This window comes from Antechinus flavipes, chromosome 4 (assembly GCF_016432865.1).
Source record: "Antechinus flavipes isolate AdamAnt ecotype Samford, QLD, Australia chromosome 4, AdamAnt_v2, whole genome shotgun sequence".
NCBI classification, from domain to species: Eukaryota; Metazoa; Chordata; class Mammalia; order Dasyuromorphia; family Dasyuridae; genus Antechinus; species Antechinus flavipes.
In genome coordinates, this window is record NC_067401.1 from 467144700 (window position 1) to 467170930 (window position 26231).

Consider the following 26231-nt stretch of genomic DNA (forward strand, 5'->3'; position numbering starts at 1 on the left):
TAAACTCAGTAAGATTTGGCTTTTAAAAGCTAATTTCAGGGCAAATAGAATCAAGACATATTTTTCCGTCCCGTCTCTCCAAATCCCCATGAGAGGTCTTTCCCAAGGCATTCTCATTTACTTTCCCACAGATTTTCATAGTTTGTGTGTGTTCCCCGTTCTGCTGGTTCTGCCATTTCCCCTTTTCATTATTTTATAAAGGTCTATCCACAATTTTTTTGTATTCCTATCCCTGTCTTTTTTTTTAACTGTTAAAGAATTCCATTTCACTGAGTAAAGATTTATAAATGCAGGGGAAACAGAATGTGGTGGTACCTCAAAATGGGACTCAGATCCAGACAGACCCGGATTTTCCATGGCCTGATCATGTTACCCTGGGCAAGATGGAGACTCTGAGTGTGGGAGGCATTTCTCTAAGAGACTGATGAAAGAGAAACAGAGAGAGGTAGAGACAGTGAAACAGAGACAGAAACCGACAGACAGAGAAAGGAAAGATGAGAAAAAAATAAACTTTTAAGTTTCCAAAGAACCTTACCAGATTGATCACATTTGAGCCCCACCACAACCCTAAGAGTTGGATAATGTTATAATGATCCAATTTTTAAAAAATGAAAAAAAAAGGGTAAGATAAGTTAATTAAGTTGTTCAGGATCACAGGACCAATGGATATCACGGGCATGAACCAAGTCTGGTGATGAAGAGTTTAGGATTTAATTTACTGATTAGGAGTTTAATTTACTCAGAGATAATAGGGAACCACTAGAGTTTACTGATTGGAAGCGAAGGTTGGGATTTAGGAAACTATCTTTGGCAAGTGTGTGGAGAATGGCTTGTAGTGGAAAGAGATCAGTTAGGAGGCTTCAACCTTAGAGAAAATACATGATGAGGACTTGATGTTGATTGGGTAGAGAAAGGGATGAGGGACAGAACCATTGTCAAGCCAAAAACCACAAGATTTGGAGAGTAGATAGATGAGGGATCATGAAAAGTCAAGGATTAAAGAAGGCATGGACATTCCAAGCCTGGGTGACAAGGATTGTGATGGCCAGTTTAACAGCAACAAAAGCTTGGAACTGGGGAGGGTTTAGGTGGAAAGATGATGATGGTGGGTATGTTGATTTTGAGTCTGGGATGTCTAGTTGGAAATATCCAATAAGTTACTGGTGGTGCAGTATAGGAACTCAGGGGGAAATCAAGACTATTATACAGATCTGGGAATGAGAGGGAGGAGGATTATTGAACTTTTTTGTTTGCTTGGGAGCTGATTAGATCATTGAGAAATGATCATAGAGAAAAGAAAAGAATCCAGCCTTAAGAGATACTACAATTAGAGAGCATAAAAAGAGAAAGATCATGTAAATGAGAATGAGAAGTTAGCCAAGTGGAAGGAACAAAAAGGCACAATATCATCATTCATATCTATGGGTTCAGTTGTTTTTCAGTCTCGTCTGATTCTTCCTAACTCTATTTTGGATTTTCTTGATAGAGATTCTGGAACAATTTACTATCTCCTTCTCCAACTCATTTTACAAATGAAGAAACTGAGGCAGATTGGGTGAAGTGACTTGGCCAGTACTACACAACTAGTAAGCCTTTGATCCTGGATTTGAACTTAGGTTCTCCTGATTTCAGGTCAGGTGCTCTATCCACTGTACCACCTGGTTTCTAGAGTCAGATTTTTTAAACTCAGTCTTGATTCTAGTCCAGGATTCTATGCTTTATTCTTTGCCCCTTTCTTAATTTTGGATGTATTGTATCTTCCCAGGAAAACCTAAGATCCCTGAGGCTAAAGATATTTTCTTTTTTGTTTTGGTTTTCCCATAACAATCAATGCTTTCATCGACAAAATCACCAATAAACACATATTAATCCTTTATGATAAATATTGGTTGAATTGTTTGATATCCTATTTTTTTGGCAACTCATCACACTCACAAACTCCTCAGGCGTCTCACTTGTGGCTTTGTAAGTTTATACTAAGTTCGCTATTATGTCTTTCCCCCAATTACAGGGCATCGTGCACTTTGGCCCACCAAAAGATTTCTGGCTCGAGTAGACAGTGCTGGGGCCATCCACTGCAGCTAGCAGTGGGCTCACCTCCTGCTCTGCCCACTCCCCCTTGTTCCCACAAGTCACGGGAGACAGGCAGCCCTCCATGTGTCATCGGAGGCTCACTTCCTATCCCCCAAATCGTGCCATTTCTGATTCACCCTTTTTTGCCGGTTTTCCCGTCATGAATCAGCTTCACTGGAATTTGAAGTCTGACCACTTCCCACCTGTACCGTCTTCTTTGAAGACTTAGCTCTTGTTCAAACTTCTCCAGGAAACGTCCCAGCCTCGCAGCTGCCGGTGTCTCCCCCTCTCTAAGGTTACCTTCCATTGACTCTGTATAGATGTATGGATTTATTTATGGACATGCTGTCTCCTCGCCCCTCCCTTAGAATGGAATTTCCTTTCAGACAAGAATTTTTCTACTTTTGCCTTTTTCTCACTAGCATTTAGTGACTGAAACATGTTGAGTTTTCTTTTTTTCAGTCATATCTGACTGAAAGTGACCCCCTTTAACATTTTCTTGGCAGAGATGTCATTTCCTTCTCCAGATCATTTTACAGATGAGGAAACCGAGGCAAACAGGATCACAAGACTTGTCCAGGGTCATATAGCTAGTATATGTCTCAGATTTGAATTCAAGAAGATGAGTCCTCCTGACTCCAGGCCCAGCCTGTGCTACCTAATGTCACTTAACAACTGCTTCTACTTAATAAATGTTTGCTGATTGACTGATCATCACCCCAATAATTATCAAATCATCTGAATGAAGCACAATTTGATTCCCCCTGTAATAGTCTATGAACACTTGCTTCCTTTTCATTATCATTATTATAATATGTGTGTGAAGGGTGGGGGTGGGATAAGTGGAGATCACCAATTATTTAAAGGAACTCTCAGAGTGGAAACTTTTTCTAAAATCATAGAGGAAACACGACATAATGGATAGAAGACAGGCCCTGGGCTTTGAGAAGACCTGGATTCAAGTACTGACAACTCTTCCTGCATGGATTATGTTCCTTGTAGCTTCTTTTGGTCACACTTTTCATTTGCAAAACCGAGGGCTGGGTTAGATTAGGGCTTCTTAATCTTTTATTTTGAGAAATGTATTTTAATACAATTAGTTTCCCTTGTAATTCTATGTATTTTATTTTATGTATTTAAAATCCTGGTTCTGACAAGGAATCCATAGGCTTTGTTAGAACTGTTCAGGGGATCATGACCCAGAGAATGTGCTCTGAAGTGTTGTGCAATTGAACTTTGAATCCCAGATCGGGAGCTGAAATCCTGGGTCTAAGATCAGAGGATGTCACAAAACTTTCTCACTGCCTCCATTTCTTCATCTACAAAAACAGGAAGCTTGAGCAAAAAGACTTCTAAGTGTTTTTAAAGTTCTAGATCCATGGCTGTAGATCCTAGGGATTTATGAGAGGAGACATGGTAGTCTGGTCCAAAAAAAAAAAAGGACTGGGCTGGAGTTCAGAGGCCCTGAGTCTAAATCCCACCAGAGTGCTCTCAGGCAAGTCTGTTCCCTTCTGTAGGCCTTACTTTCCTGATCTGCCACAGAAAGTCACTGAATGTGATGATCTCTGGCTCTAAATACATGATCTGGACACTTGCTCTGTCTTCCAAAATGATTGCCTCAGTGATACAGGGCAGATCTTGAAGCCTCACACCCAACCCCCTATCTTTAGCTGTGGAACCCTGAGTAAGCCCCTTCCCTTCTCCTAGACTCAGTTTCCTTCCCTGTAACAAGAATGAGTTATTCCAGATGACCTTTATCATGTCCCTTGTAGCTTATATGCCCATATTTACTTTAAAACCTAAGTCCCATGGACTTTTCCCACAGCCTGAGAGTCACCGACGGTCTATATCCCAAAACTCAGAGTCCTTGCCTCTCTCCATCTCCCTTTCCCACTACTTTTCATCAGCACCTACAGGCTGGATCACTCCTGGTGAGTGTCCCTGACTCACGGACATCCAGGTTGATGTCCAGCTGTGCTGAGGAGAGCCTGGATAGCACTAATGACATAGCACTGCCTGGGAATGGGGTGGAAAACCCCACTTAGAAAACCTCGGAGATATTGCAAGAGAAAAATAATCACAAAAGAAAAGGGCTCAGGATTTTCAACAAGTCAGCCTCTGGGAGAATTGGTGGTTGCAAGGGTCAGAAACAAGCTGTCCGGGTTCCAGTTTTGACTCAGAAACCCCTTGATTTTTCATCAGATCTCAGAAGTGGGCGACAATAAAGGCACGTCAGCCATTGACGGGGATACTGCTCTGCTAGACTTCTACTCCGAACGTCATCCCTCCCAATTTCCTCACCCTCTCGTCCAGCCCTGCCCTTTTGCACCAACGTAGGGAAATACTCACCATGCCCTTCAGGGTCAAGTCTGCTAAGGGAGATCGGTTGCCATGGAAATCTGGCCAAACATGTAAATCAACAGTGAGGAAACCCACAGGCAGAGACTTCTTAATGGAATCCAGGTGACTGTTCAGATATGTATAGATGCTTTGGAATCTGGAAGACAAAAGTCCATTTTTTATTTTTTTTAATTTTTTTTTGGCCATGGGGGTGGAGATATCAGCAGTTCACTGATGAGAGAATATTTCAATTTCTATGTGAAATGCAGGGATATGGTCAGAGACCTCACCCAAAGTGGAGGATGGCACAAGTCGGAACCCAAGTCAGTAGGAAATTACTTCAGCACTAGGTGCTGCACATGAAAAAAGCACCTGGAAAGCAGATAGTGCTGGGAAAGTGGGCAAGAAAATGTCTGAACCCTGGGGTTGGGATGCAGAAGGTAGGGGAGGAGGGGAGGTCGAGGGTGGGAAGGTATGGTAGGAATGAGGAAATGAAAAAAAAAACACAATTTATTAGGTGCTAATAAATGAATGAATGGATGAATAAAACTGGGAGCTAAGCCTGGGGATATAAAGAAAAAAGATGGGATCAGCCATTCTCTCAAGGAACTCAGTTCTAATGGGAGACATCACAAGTACAGGCAGTTTCAGCTGCAAGTCAGATAGAAAGGTGTCATGGTTCTTAGGGTGAACAACAAAGCTGAAGCACCTTTTTCAGAAGAAGAGCATTTTAGGTGTGGGAATTTAGAAATTAGGGCAAAAGAATAATCCATTTTTAAAGTTGGAAAAGGTTTCAGAGACCATCTAAGTCCAATTCCCCACATGATCAGGAATTCTGTTTCCAGCATACATGCCCTAGAGAGGGGTCCTCCTTTCACAAGAGAGTGAACAGGAGTTGGAACAGCTGGTTTCAAATCCTGCCTGTTTGAGTGACTTTGGGCAAGTCCTTTCCTCAATGAACAAGGTAACTTCCCCAGACCTTAGTTTCTTCATCTGTAACATGTAGTACTTAGAGTAGATGGTTTCTGTTGTCCCTCCCAACCCTCAAACTATACAAACATCAGAAACGATCTCAAGAAGCCAATGAATCCAACCTTCTCCCATTTTACATCTGGGGAAATAGTGGGCAGAAAAAGTTAAATGATTTACTTACCCTAGTCATAGACATGATAAAAATCAGAGACAGAATTTGAAATCAGGTGTCCAAACCCCCAAGTCTGCCTTGTTTCATCCATACCACTCAATACCTTAAAGTCTGATGAAGGGAGACTCCCTACTTGTAGGGACACCATTTCCATCACACTACTGTTCATTTTCCCTTTACCCAACGTCTTCTTTTCCAGGCAAAACATCTCCAGTCCCTCCAACCTAGACTAACAGGTTATGTTCTTTCTTCATCGCCCCAGCCCAACCCCTTGCTCTTTGTTGGACGTTGCAAGAGATCTGAATGCACTGAAATCAGAAGCTAACTTTGGACTGGCCAGAATTATGTGCCTTTGGAAAAATCACTTTACTTTTTTTCTGGACCTCAATGATCTCATTTGTAAAATGGGATATATGCTCTCTGGGCCCCTTTCCAGCTTTGATCTTGTATGCCTCTTTTTAAAAATTTCTTTGTAGCTTAACACAATGCTTGGCACATAGTCACTACTTAATAAGGTTTTTTTTGTATTGATATGTTAGATTGGTTGATAAGTTAATTTCTATAGCTCATATTTATCTTGGGTTTTAAAGATACAAAGCAATTTTTCCAAAAGACATTGTAAAACCAGCACACTCTTATTTTGCCCATTTTGGTTTTGGGGATAATATGATACAGATTAGACTACACACTGCTTTCCAACTCTGAAAAGTGAAGATTCTATAACTGGGAAGCCGAGGCACAGAAAGATTCAGGAATTTATCCATAGTTACCCAGATAATAAATGGGAGATAGACCTAAATTTGGACTTTGTGAATCAATTTCCCTTGCCCTTTATGGCACTGCTTCCATAACTATGCTATGAATTTAGAGACATTTAAACTCACTTGATCTAAGTTTCCTCCTTAAAAAAAAATAAGAGGATGGAAATTGAGATATGCCAGAAAGAACACTGGCTCCAGAGTCAGAGGATATGGATTCAAGTTGTACCTCTACTTCCTGATGACCTTGGACAAGTCATTGGATATCATGAGGCTTCCATTTTCTTCCTGGCTTCTGTGGTCCCTCTAGCATTAGCTCTATGATCATATGAGTGACTTAGATCCCTTCTTGCCCTAACATCCTGACTTTAGAAGTTGCAATGGAGATGTTAACACCATGCCTTCTTTCCCTCCTTTGCTGGCCCCTCAGGTGGGCTAGGGATGGAGCTGCCATATGCAAGCCAACTGGAGGAAATGAAAACTAAAGGCAAATCCAGGATGCAGGAAATAGCGAAAGTGATGTCATTTTATGTGTATTGACAGATTTAAAACTATTGGTGATGATAATTTCTTTTTCAAAACTATCCCTACCTCTCTTGAAGGTTAATATTAATTTGATTTCATTAAAAGTGGGATATGTAACACCTTTAGGATGAATCAAGATCCATTGGAAAATGACCAAGGGACGCTGTAAGTTGCCAATGGTTGTAAACTACTGATGTGACTCCCGAGCTTAATTTATTTCAGTGGTTATAGAGCTATTAGGATTTAGCACCAGCGAGCTGTGATACTTTGGCTATGTCCACTATCTGTACCTCATTCCCTGGCCTATAAAATAAAATAGGTAGACCAGATGGTCTCAAATATCCCTTCTGTTCCAAGACATGCTATTATTCTAAGATTCCTCCCAGCTCTGACATTCTATGATCTCTAAGGATTCATCCATTATTCTATCATCTTCAAGGGCTCCTCCAGCACTACCATTCCTGGTTTTAAGGGTCTGTCCAATTCTGACATTTTAGGTTCTAAGATTCCCTCTAGTCCTGACATTCTTAATGTATTACTCAATCAACAAACATTTATTAAGCAATGACTATGCATCAAACATTGTGCTAAGTTACAAAGAAAGCTTTTTTTGTCAAAAAAAATCATGTTTTGATGGAGAAGGCAAGATGAAAACAACACCGAACTTTCCAGAGATAATGTAAATAGGAGGCCATCTCAGAAAGAAGGCATTGGGTTGGGGGAGATAACTGAGGGGAGGGGACTAAAAGAGACCTCCTGCGGGAGAGAAATTAAAGATTGTGCAGTGAAGCTAAGAAGCAGAAGAAACAGCCATGGACAGGCATGTAGTTGGGTGATGGAGCAATAATGTGGGGAACAAGTGAATTACAGTCAATAGATCCCAGGGGCCTTAGAGGCAACACAAATGTTTAGGAGACTGAGTAATTCAGAAGAGTATTTGTAAAGCCTTTATTCTAAGCCCCCTTCAACCATGGCCAATGTATATCTGCCTTGTGCCCTTGGCAAAGGCAGTCTATGTTCGGAGGCTTCTTCAGTTCTAACATATACTCTAGCACTGGCATTGTGTAGTCTATGCCCTGCCAAGTTGGGCTCTGGCCCTTGATGCCCTATCTTGACCCTTCTAGTTCTGGGAACCCTGAAGGAAAAAAGGGGCAGGCGATGCCATCAGAGGTGGCTATGTGTCTTTAGGAGTGAGCCAGATGGGGTAGTCTAGGCAGTCTCTTTTCCCCTTTCGTCAACAAATAACTAAAACCTCAAAACTAGTCAGCTATCAAGACTCTGACCAAATGGCATCAATGCTCCTAGGACAAGGTTTTCCCTTCCCTCCTCATTTTGCTTTCTTTCCTGTCTTCTATCTTTTTTTTTTCCTTTTTCTCTCCCTCCTTTCTTTTTCTCTAATTTCTGTTTTTTTCTTTCTCTTTCTCAATTTTCATGTTCCTTCCTTTCCTTTTTTCCCATCTTTCTCCTTTTCTGTCCCTCCATTTCTCTCTTCCTTTTTCTTTCTCTTTGTCCATCATTGCTTTTCTTCTTCTCTCTATCCCCTTCTCTTTCTATTCTTCCCTTTCCCTATTCCTCCCTTTCTCCTTTTGTCTTTCTCCCTTTCTCTATTCCTCTCTTTTTCTCTCTTCTTTCTCTTTCTCTCTTCTTTTTTCCTTATCTCTCTCTCCATTTCTTCTCTTTCTCCTTCCCTTTCTCTAATTCCTATTTTTTCCTTTCTGTTTTGCCATTTTCACTTTCTTCCTTCCCTTTCTCTACTCTTTTTTTCTTTTCTGTCTCTCCATTTCTCTCTTTTCCTTTTGCTTTGTCTATCCCTGATTTTCTTCTCTCTCCCTTTCTCTTTCCATTCTTTCCTTTCTCCATTCATCCCTTTCTCTTTTTCTCTTTCTTATTTATTTTTTTGCTGAGGTAATTGGGATAAAGTGATTTGCGTAGAATCCCACAGCTAGAAGTATTAAGTGTCTGAGGCCAGATTTGAACTTAGGTCCTCCTGACTTCAGGGCTCTAACCACTGTGCAACCTTGCTGCCCTGCATTCTCTCTTATTTCTTTCTCTTTCTGCTTTTTCCCTTTTCTCTCTCTTCATTTCTTCTTTCCCCTCTTTCCTTTTTCTACTCCTCCCTTTCTCCTTTTTTCTCTCTCTCTCCGTTTTCTCTCTCCCTGTCTTTCTTCCTCATTCCCTTTCTCTATTCCTGCCTTTCTCTTCTGTTCCCTCTCTTCTTTCCCTTTCTTTCTCCCCCTCTTTCCCCGCCCCTGTCTTTTTCTCATTCTATCATAAATAGCACACTTATAAATCTTTTCATTCTGACTCCTCAGGAATCTCAAAGTAGGGCATTTGGTTTCAAGCATCTGGGTCAATAACAGAATCTAGCCCTAATTACTATTGATTGGTCATTGTCTCGTTTACTGTAGGGCCAAACAGTGATATTCATTTAGCTTTCCCATCCATAGTCAATCATGCACTAATGAGATCCCTAAGGGAACTTGACATGTGCTTTACCCCTTTGACTTCTGACCTCCTCGCAGCTGCATATTTATACTTTGAACCAAAGCGTTCGACTCCATATTTTTTCAATTATACCTAACCATGTGTGCTATCTGAGTCGATCATTCAAAATGAAGTGCACTTGGAAGGCATTAAAGTAACTAATTCATGTCATTATTCACATAATTTCGCCCTTGCGTTGTGCCTCCTTGGTGCTGAACTAGGCGAATTTTGAATGCTTTTCGTATGGTGGCCATCCGTCCATCATCCAGAGGGTACAAGACATTTATAATCCAGCTAACGAGAAATGTAATTCCAGCTAAAGGTGGGAGACAATAAGTCCTGATTCTATTATGTGACCGTGTACAAGGCCTGAGAATTCTCTGACTCAGTTTCCTCATTTATGAAATGGGGTGATTGGAATTGATGGCCTTTGAGGTCCTTTCTGGAACTAAACATAGGATCTTATGATCCTGTTAACCACCCGGAAGGGCAGCCAGCAACGAGAGAGTGAGAGGAGCAAGAGGGAAGTGACTTCCCTAAGGTCATGAAGTTAGTCAGCTGCAGGCACGCCGCCTAAGCTCAGTTCCTTAGACCAAGAGAGACATGAGATGCTGTAGCAGAGCATGCAGGGAATGATAGAAGCAAGTTGGAGAAATTGCTCAAAGGCAAAAAGCCAGCAGGCAGGGTGCTTTGGAAGCATCAAAGAACTCCATCAAATGGAGGCCATCACTTGTGTTACTTTGTTAGTACAAAGGTTCATAATATACTTAGAAACATGGTTACCAAGAAAGTAAAATAGGTCAGTTCACAGTTTACTAAGGTAGGGAAGTATAGGATGCCTTGCAGATACATGTTATCAGTCAATGTTAGGATTTGGGGCTCTTAAAGGGTTCTGATCCAGTTATCTCAGTAATTCAGGCAACTCCATTGCTGACGATGTTAACAAATAAGTGAGATACCATAAAGAAGGAGGGAAGGGATGGAGAGAGAGGGGAAAGGAAGGGAAAGGTGGGAAGAAGGAAGAAAGAAAATAAATATGAAGGAAGGAAAGAAGGGAGGGAGGGAAGGAGGGAGGGAGGAAGGAAGGAAGGAAGGAAGGAAGGAAGGAAGAAGGAAGGAAGGAAGGAAGGAAGGAAGGAAGGAAGGAAGGAAGGAAGGAAGGAAGGAAGGAAGGAAGGAAGGAAGGAAAGAAGGAAGGAAGGAAGGAAGGAAGGAAGGAAGGAAGAAAAAGAGAAGGGGGAGGAAAGGAGGGAGAGAGGGAAAGAGGAAGGAAGGAAGGAAGGCAAGCTTCTGTTCAATTTTATTTTGGGGGCACTGTAGCCTGGAAGAAGCCCATTGTCCCTCCCGAAGGTCATTTGTCCAACCTGTCCATAGCAATCAGTCAATAAGCATTTATTAAGTGCTTATAGTGTATTCTACTCAGTACTAAGTGCTGGGGCCACAATGAAAAGCATAATTTCCAGACTTCTTCAATATATACTCTGCAGTTTATCAAGATGCAAGCACCATTACTCAAGGAAAATGTTGGGCAAATAGTGTCCCCCACAGGAGATGGCTTTGGAGAGACTTGTGCCATTCTCCCTGCCTAATTTTGCCTCCTCTCTTCCCTCCAGATTATCCCACTGTCTTTCCTCAAGTGCTACTCTGGGCCCCACTCCTACTAATTCTTGCTAAGGTATTAATAGATGACTGAGGTGTTAGCTGATAGAAGATTAAGATGTCATCCTTCCCTGGGGCATTCACATTTTCAAAGAAGACTCCTTAAAAACGAAATCTTTTGAGTTTTATAGGACTTGGCAGTGTCTGTCTGGTACATAGTGGTTGTTTAATAAATGCTTGTTGACTGATTGACCTGAAGGAATGAATCAGTGATGATTAAAAGGTAAAGGTTGACACTGACATTCCTGCAAAGTGGGATGGTATCACTTGGTACCATGAGAGAACTCACTACTTCCTGAGGTCCCTTTTTCTACTTTTTAAACAGTTCTAATCATGAGGAGATTTTTTCTTCGACTGGTAAGAAATTTCATAGATATAGGGCTGGAATGGAGGTGGGAATCTAATCCCTCATCTTGCAAAAGAAGAACTGGAGTCTAGGGAGATCAGGTGACTTTTGATCCTCTAGGTATTAAATGCCAGAAGCAGATCTGAACCCAGCTTCTCTGATTCTTCTGTCAGTCTCTTTGAACTGGACCATATTGTTTGTCTTTGTGCATCAACTACCCAGGCCCCTGACTGATACTGAACTGTGTCTGGTACCTGTTGGTTCCATGACCTTGGACAAATCTCTCACTTGTGAAATGACAGAGTTGGGAAGATATGATATCAAATTCTCATTTGTCTCTGAACTGGTGCTATGTTCTTTGACTCCTCCACGCCCACCAGGTGGGAGGAGCAGACTTTAGCTCCTTTCTCCCCATCCCATAATAGCTATGAGAGCAGCTATGACATCCCACTTAGGTCTTCTCTTCTCCAACCCAAAATTCCCAGCGTCTCCACCCAATCATCCCACAAGATGTTGTTATAGCACTTTGCTCTCCTGTGCACTGTTATGAGCTTATCAATATCCATAAAATATGGGGGACTGACTCTTTGTGAGAGTTAAAACCTATACACTTAGCATACATTATCAGACTTTATCATTATGTAATAAGAGTTTGCTCTTGGGAAAGGGGAAACACTGAGGAATAGAAGGAGTGTCAAAATGAAAGATGTCAATAAAAAATAGTCTATTTCATTGTAAGTTCCTTGAAGGCAGGAACTTAATTTTGCTCCTTTTAATATTTCCAATGTTTAGCACAATGTTAAGTACATAGTAGCTATTTAATAAATGTTTAGTGTTTGATTATTGATTAATATTTTAAAATGGGTGCTCAGACTTAAATACATTATTCCCAATCAAGAGTACCATGAGCCTCAGATTTCCTTAATTCAGGTTACTATCTCTTTTAATGTAGCCAAACTCATGTTAATTTTTATATGTTTTATATGTTGCACTACTGAATCAATTTAGGCTCTGATCCAATAAAATTAGAGTTTCTGAGCCTCAGTTTACTCATCTGCCAGATAGGCTTGGACTAGATAGCATCCAGAATCCTTTCCTCCTCGTACATTTTGCTTTTGTCTCTCCAACTTATGACAACTCTATTCAAAGATTTGGCACAGAGCAAATCATTGAATGTAAAAATGAAATTAACTCAGTCCGATGCAGATTAAAGTCATTGTGAGGAAAGACCCAATGAACTGAGTCATGGTCAGTGTCTTGTCTTTATCAAATCCTTGATAAGCCTCAATTTGTGCATCTGGAAAATGGAGGTAATCCCTGCCTTGTCTCTCTCATAGTAATGAAGGCTTATAGAATCATAGGATTCAGAACTGTACAGAAAATTAAATCTGCCTATTTCCCTAGTTTTCCAAATGAGGAAACTGAGCCCAAGAATGGTATTTCAGAATGACTTTCAGAAGCAGGATACAAGCATATTTAATATAATTCCAAATTCAAATATTGATTGTATAAATGGAATAAAATAAATGGAAAACACTATTCTTAACGAAGCTTATTGTGAAAGAAAGATAAAAGTTGTCACTTGTCTTTAAGGCAATTTCAATAGACTTGGGGTGGAAAGTGTCATCCTCATCCAGAGAGACTGGATGTGGATCAAAGCATAGGATTTTCACTTTTGTTGTTGTTGTTGTTTGTTTGTTGTTTTTTTTTTCTTTCTCAACTTTTTTTTTTCCCTTTTATCTGATTTTTTTCTTGCACAGCATGATGAATATGAAAATATATTTAGAAAAATTGCACATGTTTAATCTATATAGAATTGCTTGCTGTCTTGAGGAAGGGGAGAGGGAGAAAAATTTGCGACCCAAGATTTTACCAACGTGAATACTGAAAACTATCTTTGCATGTATTTAGCAAAATAAACTACTATTAATTGTTTTTTTTTTTTAATAGTCACCTTGCTGAAGCCTTTGCTTGCAATTCAGGGTAGGCAGCATGTCCCTGGACCACGTGGTCAATCTGTAAAACCAAGAATCATGGATAAGTGAATATCCCCAGAAATGTTATATGTGAACAGGAGAGAACATTCCTAGGGAAAGAAAAACAAAAACCAAACTCATTTCCTTCTACTTTTCTTCCACTGAGAAATCTGCCAAAAGGGAAATTCTAACTCAGCTGGGGATTCTTGGGATTTTGTAAAAGACCGTCTTTGCTCAGCTTAGTGGACAGCTTGGTTCTATGGTCACTGAAGCAAAGATCAATGAAATCCAAGGCTAATCCTAAGGATGAAAGGGAGAAGCTGGGAGGCATCTGGAGCCATGAGGAAGCAAGGAGGCCGGTGTATCACGAGAACTAGACTTAGAGGTCAGAGACCTAGATTCAAATCCAGACTTCTCTGCTTGCTAGCTGTTTGAAAAGGAACAAAGCATTCTATAAAATGGGGGTAATGTTATGTACACTGCCTAACTCCCAGGGTTGTTGTGAGCTGGACTATTATTCTATCAGGCAGGGATGCTTGGGGCTGGGCAATACAGCATGGTGAGAGACAGGAAGGATACAACTTCTACTTCCACTGTGGTCACAGAGATAAAGAGGTGGAAGAGAGAGTGTGATGAATGAACAAGGAGCCAGAAGACCTACGTCCAGTTCTACTATGACCTTCTTGTGATTTCAGCATATTTTTTTCCCTTATTCAACTGTCTCACGGTCTCCTTATCTTTCTATAAAAATGAGGGATTGTACAACATTATCCCTTTCCATACCCTTTCTCTTCTAAAGTCAGTTCAAAACAAGTATCAGACCATACTAGCTGTGTAACCCCGAGCAAGTCACTTAACTCTATCTTTCTCAGTTTTCTTATCTGTAAAATGGGGATAACAAAATATACCTCCCAGAGAGATTGTGAGAATCAAATGACATAAGAAATACAAAGTATTTAGTACAATTCCTGGCACATAGTAAAAACTATATAAATGTTTATTAATATTAATTATTATTATTAGCTATTGATCTCTATGGCTTTTCCCCAGTCTGCACAAGGTAACTTGAAATTACTTTGTTTCAAGTTTTATAAACATTAAAGAGCTATGGAAATAATAGCCATCATAATTAAGATGCCTTTAGCTTATGTTGCTCTGATTTCCTCAGTTCTACTTGGGTTCCAATATGATTTGTTCCAAGCAAGATTCATCTAAATCTAGATTGGGAATTTTTAATCTGGTATCCATGAGCTCTTAAAAAAAAATAATATGCAGTGTCAACTGTATTTCACTAAAGTTGGATTTATTTATGATGCTATGCATTATATTTTATGCACTTAAAAGCATGATGTGAAGAAGTCCATACATTTCATCAAACTACTCATTTAAAAAAAATTATAAATAAAAAAGCTACAAAAAGCTTAAAATAAAGCTCTTGGACAAAGAGAAAACACTTTGCAAAGCTACAGATAATAGATATGTGTAACTAGACCTAACACACATAATAGAAACTAGTACATTTGCCACTTGGAGTCTATGAAACAGTAAAGATCTAAGAATGGAAACAAAAGAACTTCAATGAATAATATCTATTTTAATTCAAGCAACAATACTTCAACAGGGAAGGATTAGACAAATGGCTGAGACAAGTGAATTTAGTTACAGAAAGGAAAGATTTCAGGATAGCAGCATGAGATAAGATCACTGCTATCCAAAACGTCTTAAGGAGTTCAGACTTATTGATCAATAAATTCTTTTAAGGAAATAATAGAACTTGAACAACATATCACTGTAGGTGGCAAAAAAATTGGATCTATTGAACACTTAAAGAAATATTTGTCAAATAGTCAGTTATATAAAAGCAGGCATTCTGTTCTTCAATGAGACAAATCCCTCTCCTACAAATAAGCATCTATGAATATACTTGAGAATTGGATAATCAAAATGCACTGAAACCATATTATCTCAGATAAAATGATTTCTTACAATCACCTAGACACGATATTAGTTCATACAAATTTGAGAAAAATATTTTTACTGAAAGTAATCATACCAAACACATGTGGCCTTTAAAACCACATGGGGAAAAAAGCTTTACAGTACAGAGAGAGACCCACTGGAAGAAATTAAAAGCATGTAGTTATAGAAATGAAGTACTATCGTCTCCATCATTCTATCTGTTCTTGAAGTTATACTAAAAATGTTCTTGTTGACTTTCCTACAGATGATCCTGTATTCCTAAACTTTCAATCAATGATAAACATCATTCAATTCACTTGTACAAGAGTTTGTCAGACACAAAATAAAAAAGAACAATAGAAGATTAGCTTATTCCATGATAATTTCTATTAGAGCTCTATCAAACATAAAGATAATAGGAAGGAGATGTTGCTGATTACAGAATAATGACGGATATTCATATAAGACTCTAAAGTTTGCAAAGTACTTAATTTATATACATTATTTCAGTGGAATCTTATAATAGTTATGTGATATGTCTATTTTCTTCTGGGAACTTGTTTCTAAAAATGATTTTCCCCTTATTGTCTAATTTTATGCCTTGAAAAATAAATTGCTCTGGCCTGATTTACTTTTTAAAAAATAGTGATGTGATAGAAGCAACAAAAGTATCATTACTCTCATCTTCCATATGAAGAAGCTAAGATTTGGAGGAGTTAAAGGATTTGCCCAGGCACCCACAGCTAGGCAGCGGAGAACTCTGAAAATGGTCAGCATCTTTCAGGTTAGAAAGGATTCTATCTAAGATGCAATCTCAGAGATGAAGGGCCTCCTGAGACTCCTTATACTTCAGCCCGGGACTTAATTATGCAGAGTGCTCTGTTTGAGTTCAGCTGACCCAAAGAAACATGAAGGCAGCTTCCTCTAAAGAGAGCATTGGACAGTAAGATTAACAGCTTAGATTGTACTGGAGACCCAACACAAGACACACAGCCAGGCTAGACTGCTGTTATTAATTCACCCTGATAAGATCCTAGAGTGGTAAGGAAGAGACACACAATAAGGTATCAGGGCAGACCCAGGCAGTTCAGCTGATAGTTTGGTTCTTATCTAAAGTAAATTTTTAAAAAGGCAGGGAAAACGCAATCTTCTTTTTCCATGATTTCCCAAGCACAAATTATGTTCACCTCCTAGCAGCTCTATTTCTCGCTTTCCTGACCTTTCCCTGCCTCTAGATGGAAGTTATAAAAGTAAAATTCTTGTGATTAAAGATTCCTGTCTGACAGTGAACTTTGACAAAACTGTCAAATGTCCACATGACCAAAGTAGCAAGAGGTCTAGAGAACATAAAATATGAAAATTGAATGATAAAACTAGGAATAATTAACCTGAACAAGGATCACAATAGTGAAGGTGATAATAATGGTCATGGTTATATTAATCCAATTTAAAACACTTTGAATATTTGATAACTAATTGGATAACTGGCTGACCTGAAGGAATGAATTTGTTACAGCTGAATAATAGGAGTTGACATTGATTATTCACATCTTGATATTCATTTACTCCCTGAACTGATACACAAGAGATAGAAACAATTTTTAAAAATAGAATTTTGGAAACAGTTAAAAAAAAGTAAAGCATTTAATCTTAAAAGAAATTAAGTCAGGTAGTGGGATGATACCAACATATATTTCTAAGTACAGTGCTTATTCTTTCTCACCACAAAGAACATAAGATCCTCCTGCAAACTCATGACTAATATGCTAAAGGCACATGTTCTTTTTCTATAGCAAAACATCCTCTTTAGTCCCAGGGATGAAGCCTTTATGGAAACTACATTTTAGATCTCCTACTTCCCTTGCTCCTGAATCTCATCAGGTATCTGGTTCACATGTTTCTTGGACTCATCATCTTCATCAGAACTTGGCTTTCCTCTGCCTCAATTGCACACTCCTGGTCTCTAGTGCAATATTTACAGACACTGGCAGAGATCCCCATTATATATCCTTCTGAAAGGTAAAAAGGAAACCTCTTTCCCTGATTATTTTAGAAAGGAAGAATCAAGACAGCAATAAGAAGGCACTCCCTTTAATCTTGGCACAAGCCTTTTTTAGTATCTCAGATGTTTTAGTCTCTCACCTATAAGACAAAAGCAGAATGGGAAAAAGAGAAAGGTACTATTCTCTGCATCTGGGTGACCTTGTCTATGTGGCTCAACCTTCCAAGGTCACAGTTTTCTCTGTTAAATAAAGGGATAGTCTACATGGCCTCCAAGGCTCCTTTCAACTCTAGATTTGATTCTACAATCCTGAGAATTACACTTCAAGGAGTTAGCATTTACAGTTGTCTTGTCATTTTGAAAAGAAAAAAATATTTTGCTTGTCATCCTTAATTAGAAATTGAGGGACAAATTACAGTATGGGGTAAAGAAAATGAACCCAACCCAAACCATGGTTATTCCCCACCATTGAAGGTTCTAAGCTGAGGATGAAAACAGTCTCTGTCACTGATGATCCATATGAACTTGGGAAATCATTTCACATCTCTCTCCGGGTCTCAATTGTCAAATATATTAAGTGGATTTTTTGGGGGGGTGGTCAGGGATTGGACCAGAACACTGCTGAGTACTCTTCCAGCAGCTCTGAAATTCACTAATCCTAGATTCTCAGTTAGGGAGGGAGGGAGAAAGGGAGAAGGCAGAGGAAGAGATCAGCAGAACTATTGATTTTTGCTGAGTTGGTCTCTGCGTCCATTAAGTAATTCCTATTAGCTAATGTGTAAGGATAGTGACAGACCCTCCTACACGCTGGGAGCAACATCAATACTGAAATGGTCACATTTTATCTCCTGATCTGACCATGACTGTCAGCTATACTTGCCCTTGATAGATGACAAAATAAACACAAGTTAACAGATAAAACTGGTTCCTAAAAGAAATTGTCAGGGAAAAAAAAAATTCACAGAATAAATTTTGAGCCATCGCTTCAAGAAGCTTGATTTTCTTCTTGCTTAGACATTAATGCGTCTGAATGATGCATATCCAGGAAGGGGGGAGAAAGAGCTGCCTAGCAATTTGCTAGAATTCCAAGAAAGCAATTCAATTACTCCAGGGTCTTTTGTCTTTTTCCACTCTAGTCAAACTCACATTAACACTTTAATCAGAGAAAGGATCCAGAACATAGCACAGTGCCTGATACACAGAAAGGGCTTTAATGGATGCTTGTTGATTTTTTTTTTAATCTTTTATAAAAAGGGGTCTTAATCTGGGGTCCAAAAATTTCGTTAATTTTTTGAAGAAATCAGTTTATTTCAATATATTTGGTTTCCTTTGCTTTAGTCTGTCCATAAAAATCCTGAGAAGGGATCCACAAGCTTCATCAGACTGCCTGAGAGGTCCAGGATGCAAAATAAAGCAAAGACTTCTGACTTAATTCTCTGTTAATTATCCCTGACTTTGGAATGGGAGATGGTAATTCAACTAGTGATTTTGTGGGACAGTGATGGCGAGTCACAGTACAAACTGGTCATAGCATCATAGATCGAAAGCTAAATGGGACCATAAAGATGAAAAACTTGAAGCTCATTGAGATCATAGGACTTGTGCAGGATCACATAGATAGAGAGTGATAGCCTGGCTGTGAGCTCAGGTGCCATAGCTACAAGTCCAGATCCCTTTCCATTGTGCTATAATGGAACTACCTACCCCATCCTGCTGAGGGTGATGTGGGGGTGGAAATGAGGGAACAGGAACTATGGAACTGCTTATTCAGATTGCTTCCCAGAATGTCTAGGCCTCCTCTGAGTTCTAAGCTTGGTATAAAATAGAGTGAAGATAGGTTTAATGATCAAAGCTCATGTTTTTTATGAAGCTTTAAGGTTTTCAAATTTTTCCCCTCACAACATCTGGGTGAGATAGGTAGCCACTCAAATTTTATGGCCATTTTACAATGGAGAAGATTTAACTGGTTAAGTGATATGATCATGATGACATGGGCCTAGATTTATCCTTGGGTATCTGTATTCACATACAATGGTGTTTTATTTTGTTTATTTTTTTCATTTTTGCCTACCCCTTTAACAAGAATGGTTTATCCAAGAGAACATTGCACACAGCAACAGCAAGATTGTGTGATGATCCATTATGATAGACTTCGCTCTTCTCAGTAATACAGTGATCCAAGACAATTCCAATGGACTTGGGATGGAAAGTATCATCACATTCAAGGAAAGAACAATGGGGACTGACTGTGGACTAAAGTACACCATTTCCACATTTTTTTTTTGCTTTTTCTTTCTCATGAGTTTTCCTTTTTCTTCTGATTTTTCTTTCACAGCATGACTAATATAGAAATATATTTAAAATAACTATACATGCATGACCTATATCAGATTGCTCACTATCTTGGTGAGGGGGAAAGGAAGGGAGAAAAATTTGGAATTCAAAATTTTAAAAAATGTTGAAAATTTTCTTTACATGTAAACAAAAATAAAATAATGGTAAGTAGACAAAAGAAGAACAATAAAAAAATGATTTATTATGGGCTTAAGGATTTTTGGTCCATCCTGTTTCTGACACTTACTATCCAAGAAATTCTGGGCAAGCAGTTTTAAGCTGAACTGAAAAGAGTATAGCATCCAAAACAAGAGTACCGAGCCACATTGTACCATGCTGGGCTTAAGCCATGTCTACAGTACCGTGATCACTTGTGAATACTGTTTTAAAGAGACCATTGGCAGAACAGAACATAGCTAGAAGAGGCGAGGCAGAATAGTGAGGCATGTGGATCTTGGGAGTGACAAGCCTGGAGGAGAAAAAGCCTGCGGAGGGAAGAGGGATCCATAGCTGACTTCAAGTGTTTGAAGACCTGGCAAGTGAAGAAGGATTCAATTTGGTTTACTTATCCTTAGGGAAATATCAAGGAGCAATGGGGAGAAGCGACATTTCAACATGAGATCAAGAAAAAGTTCCAAGAGATCATAAGGAATCCAGAAGTGAAATAAGCTGCTTTGAGATGGGGTGGATTCTCCTTCCTTGGGAAAGGATGTTGAATGGAAACTTAACCCAGTGCCTGGTATTCAGTAAGTGCTTAATAAATGCCTTTTGAGTGATTCGATGAATACTCACCAAGCCTCATGTAAAGAAGATTTCTGCACAGGATAGGACTAGATGAATTTTAAGGTTCTCTGATTCATTAGGACCATTATAATTTCTCCCTGCTTCTCTAGCCTTGTCCAATAATTCTCTTCTGTTATTTTGCAGAGTATCAGTTAATTGTTTCATGTCTATGGTTTGATCTTTCAGGGGTCAGCTGTTTCTTTATGTTACTAAGCACCCTGAACAATGCTCTGCACAAATGTACAGCAAAACCCAAAATAAATAATGATAAGCACTTATACACATATTCAATTTCTTTAAGTGAATGAATATCTTGGAAGATGACTGAGCCCATAACTAAGGCAGGTGTGCTTGGGCTTGCTGCCATGATTTACAGGCAAAGAGGCTCCAAGATTTGTCAACTAGTTGTCATCATTACTGTTGTTTAGTCATGTCCCCTATTTTGTGTTTTGTTTGGAAAATACACTGGATAGGGTTGACATTTTCTTGTCCGGCTCTTTTAACCGATGAGAAAACTAAGGCGAACAGAGTGAAATGCCTTGCCCAGGTCACACATTTGGGATTTGCTTGGCAAAGTCACTGGAGAGGTTTGTCATTTCTGTCTTCAGCTCATTTTACAGATGAGGAACCTGAGGCAATAGTATGAAGTGACTTTCCCCAGAGTCACATAACTAGGAAGTGTCTGCAGCCAGGTTTGAACTCAAGAAGTGAGCCTTCCTGACTCTGAGACCAGGCTGTTCCCTTGTCATCTAGGCAGCTCAGTAAATATGGGAATACATATTATCAGATCCTGCTTCAAGTTCTTACTGTAACTCTGAGACATCTCCCTCCCTGTTTCCTCTTCTGGAAAGGGAAAGCTTGGATATTAAATCAGCACCTGAGTGTGGATGGGGATCTGGGAATGAGGGTGAGCTTCGTGTTACTTGGCTTTTGAGGATGAAGCTGTGAAAGTGGGCAGGTTACACAGAGCATCTTTCCTGGTATCACCATGATGGTGTGTGAGAATGTGTACAGGGTGGTTTGTGGCTTCCTTTCTCAAGTACCACATGGCAAAACCCAATGAGAAGCAAGCGGTGATGAAAGCTATGAAATCCGACTTGAGCTGCTGCTGTGTTTTTGAGGTGTGGAATAGCTGATGCTGTTTCCCGTTAGCTTCCATCCTTAAGTAGAGTACACTGGGGCACAGGGATGGGAGTCCATATGGCTATAATAAGTGATTCTTTGTACCAGTTTGTAGGGACTAGAGCCAGAATTAAAACCCAGGTGTCTTCTACCTCTAACTACGGAAATCATCACTACAAAATTCTGCCACAACATAAAGAAGAAAGGAGTCTGTAGTGGAAAGGAACATGGGACAAAAGAATAAATGTTTCAGTGGACAGTTCACGTTGGTCATTATGCAATTAGGAACCATGGAGGCTAAGGGCCACCTGCAGGTCCACGACACTGTCTGCTGTCCCAATCAAATTAAAACGTTTAACAAAATAGATAGCAATACAAGAAAATACAGATAATGCTCATTTGAGTTTTTCTATCAATCTTCTATCAATATCAAAAACCTCATGCCTCCGTGGACTTGAGTTTTTATTTGAGTTAGACACCTCTATTCTGGAGAAATAGCAGCATATGCTGCACAACCAATGTATCAGTACATAAGAAAGGGGCAGTACCTTATACAAGACTAGCCCCAACTGCCACTATGTAGGTGTTCAGAGTTGGGTGGTATCCTAGCCCAAAGGTAACTAGTTGGTGTATTTGATAGAGTGTGAGATCTGGACTTAGGAAGACATGAAATTGAATTCTGAGTTGAATAGTTAATAGTTCCTAGGAAAGTCACTTAACAGCCTCAGTTTCCTTTTTTTCTCCCTTTTTAAAAGGATAATAGAATCTACTTTATAAGTTGTTGTTAGGTTAAAATGAGATAAACATTCACACACCTTAAAGTTCTAAATGTTAGCTATTGTTATTATTATTTTCATCTAAAGTCAGGATGATTAGCTTCCTAAGAAATAAAAGGTATGAAAGAGAAGGCAAGCATGTCCAAATCATGATCAAGTAAAATGAACTGGGAATTCGGGCATTTTTCTGTACAAAATTGCCTGTTACTACTCTTTCCTTGAGTTTCAGTATAGTCAATTTCTTGAATCTGAAGGTCTGAAAGATCTTTATTTAGTTGTGAAGGTGGAACGTAACATCATAAAATCACAGAATCTCAGTTAGAAGGAAGCCCAGAGGCCATCTAGCCTAATTCAGCCTCGGACAAAAATATTCTTTTAGAATCGCTCTCCCAAAGTAGTCAAGAATTCTTTGAATGAAGATTTCTTTAGAGACTGACTCATAAACTCCTGAAACAGCATAGTTTGTGTTTTGTTCAGTTGAGATGTTTTTCAGTCATTCCTGATTCGCTTGTCATCCAATTTGGGATTTTCTTCACAGACATATTGGACTAGCTTGCCATTTCTTTCTTTAATTCATTTTATAGATGAAGAAACTGAGGAAAACAGGGTGGAGTGACTTGCCCAGGGTCACACAGTTAGGACTTATTTGAAATTGATTTGAACTCAGGGAGATGAGTCTTCCTGATGATGAAGTACTGGATAACTGGATAGGATTGACAGAGAAAGCCTGAAGATGAAATTATAACACTCCTTGAGGCCAGCAGGAAAGGCCACAGATGGGATGAGCTCAGTTTTACAGTCCCATCCCTTGTGGATAACTTTGGAAACTTCACCTTGTTTCCAATTACACACATCGTATCCAAATCCTAGTTCAATCCTTTAGTACCAGACAACATCAGTCTAAATCCCACTTTCACAGGGCAGCCTTTCAATGATATCAAGACATCTATATCCCCTTGAATTATCCCCTTGAATCTTCCATCATCCAGCTTAAATTACAATAATTTGTTCAGACCAATGGAAGAGCCCATTTCACTTGGAATTGCTTCCATCAGAAAGCCGCTAGGATGTCAGATCCCTGAGGTTAAATTGCCCTTCCTACTCCATCTTTGCTCAATCCCTTTTAGAGGTTAGCCTGCCAGGCTCTGCTTTTTGGTGTTTTTCTCTTCACCTCCTCCCCCATACCTCATGGTGTCTTTCTTCTTGTGATAGCTAACTCTTTTAGGGTGCTGAATCCCTTGAAGGGTTACCCACCAATTAATAGCATGATCTCCTTCCCTTGCTAATCCCTTTTAAAGTTAGTCTGCTAAATTCTTGTATGGATTTAGCTTTCCAGGCAATGGGGTATTATTCCCTTTCTACTGGTAAATTGTGAGTTCCTTTGGGAAACTTGTCTTTTCCCTTGTTAAGTGTTAAAACCCCTTTCTTTGCTAGCTATAAAATTCTCTCTATTGCTTCCCTGAATCTATTTTATATTTACCACTCATAGTGACTACTTTACTTCTTCATTTTGTCTGTAACCTTTTCTCATAAAGATGCCTTTTGGAAAAGAGAATGTCATTGTGATTTTTTTACATGTGTCTTGTCCCTTTTATTTCAAACTAAGAATTGCTACCCTGACTCCATTACTGATGCCAGACCTTGTGCTCTGTGTACTGTGCCTTCTAACTGCCCATATTGTCCATGTTTAGACAACTCTAAGGGTAAGGAAGTTGTTTTTGTTTTTGTTTTTGTTTTTTTTAATTTTGGTCTCTAACATTAAGATGGATTTTCCTCACATTCCACCCATTTCTTCTAATTCTTTCCTAGGTGTAAACAGAACAGATCTTCTATCACCTGACAGTCCTTAAACTCTTCCCTCTTCCAGATTCAATATTCCTTTTTCCTTCAACCACATTTGAAAAGTCAGAAACAAATGATTGTTCACTTTTCTCCCCACTCTCTCGTGCACATTTGCCAGCTTAATGATGTCCTCCCTAAAATTCAGTACCTAAAACTCAATGTAATACGCCAAAGATATGTTTTCAGTTCTAGGTGCTAAATTTTAGAGAAAAGTATAGTGGGATGAACATGTCCTTAGACACAAACGTTATCCCACTGAATTCAATAGAAGATTATGTTAACGCTTGACTTATAGTGTAATATTGATTTGAAGAACATGTAAAATTGACCTAGTGTGATATTAATGATATTAACAATTAATTCTTAACTCATGGTGAGCCTGCAGTCCACTAAAACCCTCAGATTTTTTGATGTCTTCTTTCACAGACATAATCTTATGTGAATGTCACAAATGTTTGTGCATGGGAAATATTAGATAACATAATTCTTTTCTTCCCTTCAACCTGAATAATTGCTCTCTTTCCATGTCTTTCTCTTATATTATGAAGCCCATTTTTTGGTTCTCAAATGAGATTTTATATTTATCCCTAATGGGATACAGAAGCAAGATCACATTCAGTTTGGAAAAAAAACAAGATTTTCTTTGCAAATTCTTTGTACTCAAGTGAGATTTTGTATTTATCCCTAATGGGATACAGAAGCAAGATCATATTCAGTTTGGAAAAAAACCAAGATTATTATTTTTTTTTTGCAAATTCTCCCAATTCCCCTGTAATTTGGGAAGGATTTCTTTTATTTTTTTTAAGCCCAATGCTCTAGACTGTTAAGAAATCTTGATGTTCTTACTCTATCACCTAATATATAAACTATCATTCCCAATTTTAGGTCATATAAAAATTTGATAAGTATGTTATTTATGACTATGCAAGTTATTGATAAAATTACTAAACCGTACAGTACCAAACAAGATCCTTGGAGTACTTCACTAGAGATCTCCTGAAACCAATGACAAATACTCTTTAGTTTCATGATAAAATCATTTCTTAACTCCTCTGCCTGCTTTATTGTCTAATCCATAGCTTTCCCATTAAAAAAAATCAATAATAGTATATAAGATATTTTACCAAAAGCTTTGCTAAGTAAAATATGTTTAAAGCATTTCCCTACCTACTAGTTTAACAATCTTGTCAAAAAAGAAAATAAGCCTGGTCTGGCATAATTTGTGTTTTATGAATGTAATCTTTTTGCATCCCCAACTTTTTTTTTTAGTTGCTCCTCGTCATGTCTTTAATGGAGATTGTCCCAAAATTTGAACTGGCTTATAATTTTGCAGAGCTAAGCTAGAAAAGAGAATAAGTATTTACTGACTATATACTATGTGCCACGTACTGTGCTAAATATTTTAAATGTATTATTTCATTTGTAGTCTCTTTTCTTCCCATTTTTGAAATCTGGGATATTTTTCCCTTTCTAGTTTTGTGCACCTTTCGCTTCTTCTATGAGCGTTCAAATATTTCTGACAATGGCTTGCCAATTCTTTCATGTACCCACTGTTATGGTTCATGTGTGTCAGGTGACTCGAGTGCATCAAGAGCAACTAGGTATCCCTTGCTATTTTCTTACTTAGATTAGGTGTAATTCCTTATTTATCATTATTGTTCTATCATTTCTATTATCAAATCTGTTCTCTTTTAAAAAGTAAACGGAGTAACAATTGAGCAGTTCTGCCTTGTCTCCATTGTCATTACCACCATCATTGCTCTAATCCACCTCAAAGAGAAGGGAAAGCCCTTACTTCATATACTTTTTTTTTCTCCCAATAGCCAAACACCTTTTGTTGCTCTTCAGCTCAGCCAGCTTCAATTCATTTGGGGCTTTAATTCATGACACCATTTTTACCATGTTCTTATATTTGTTTGTTGTGTTTGTTTGCTTTTGATATATTTGGTCTTTCTTCCATGTTCTGAACATTTTCATTTTTGAACATTTAAAAAAAAACCTATTTATCTACTTCTCTTTAGACTATCCCCGCCCCATCATAATCACTTTCCTTTGAGTTTTCAGAATTTCATTCTTGAGCATCTCTCATTCCTTCCTGAGCTGTTTGA

General features: G+C 38.8%; 1 protein-coding gene across 1 annotated transcript in view; it reads right to left on the reverse strand.

The window, feature by feature from the left end:
- FGGY (FGGY carbohydrate kinase domain containing) overlaps nt 1-26231 on the reverse strand; it is a 518439-nt gene that overhangs the window by 107968 nt on the left and 384240 nt on the right. The window contains 2 exon segments of the mRNA XM_051999569.1: nt 4423-4570; nt 13284-13345. Coding sequence (XP_051855529.1) covers nt 4423-4570; nt 13284-13345 — 210 coding nt within the window.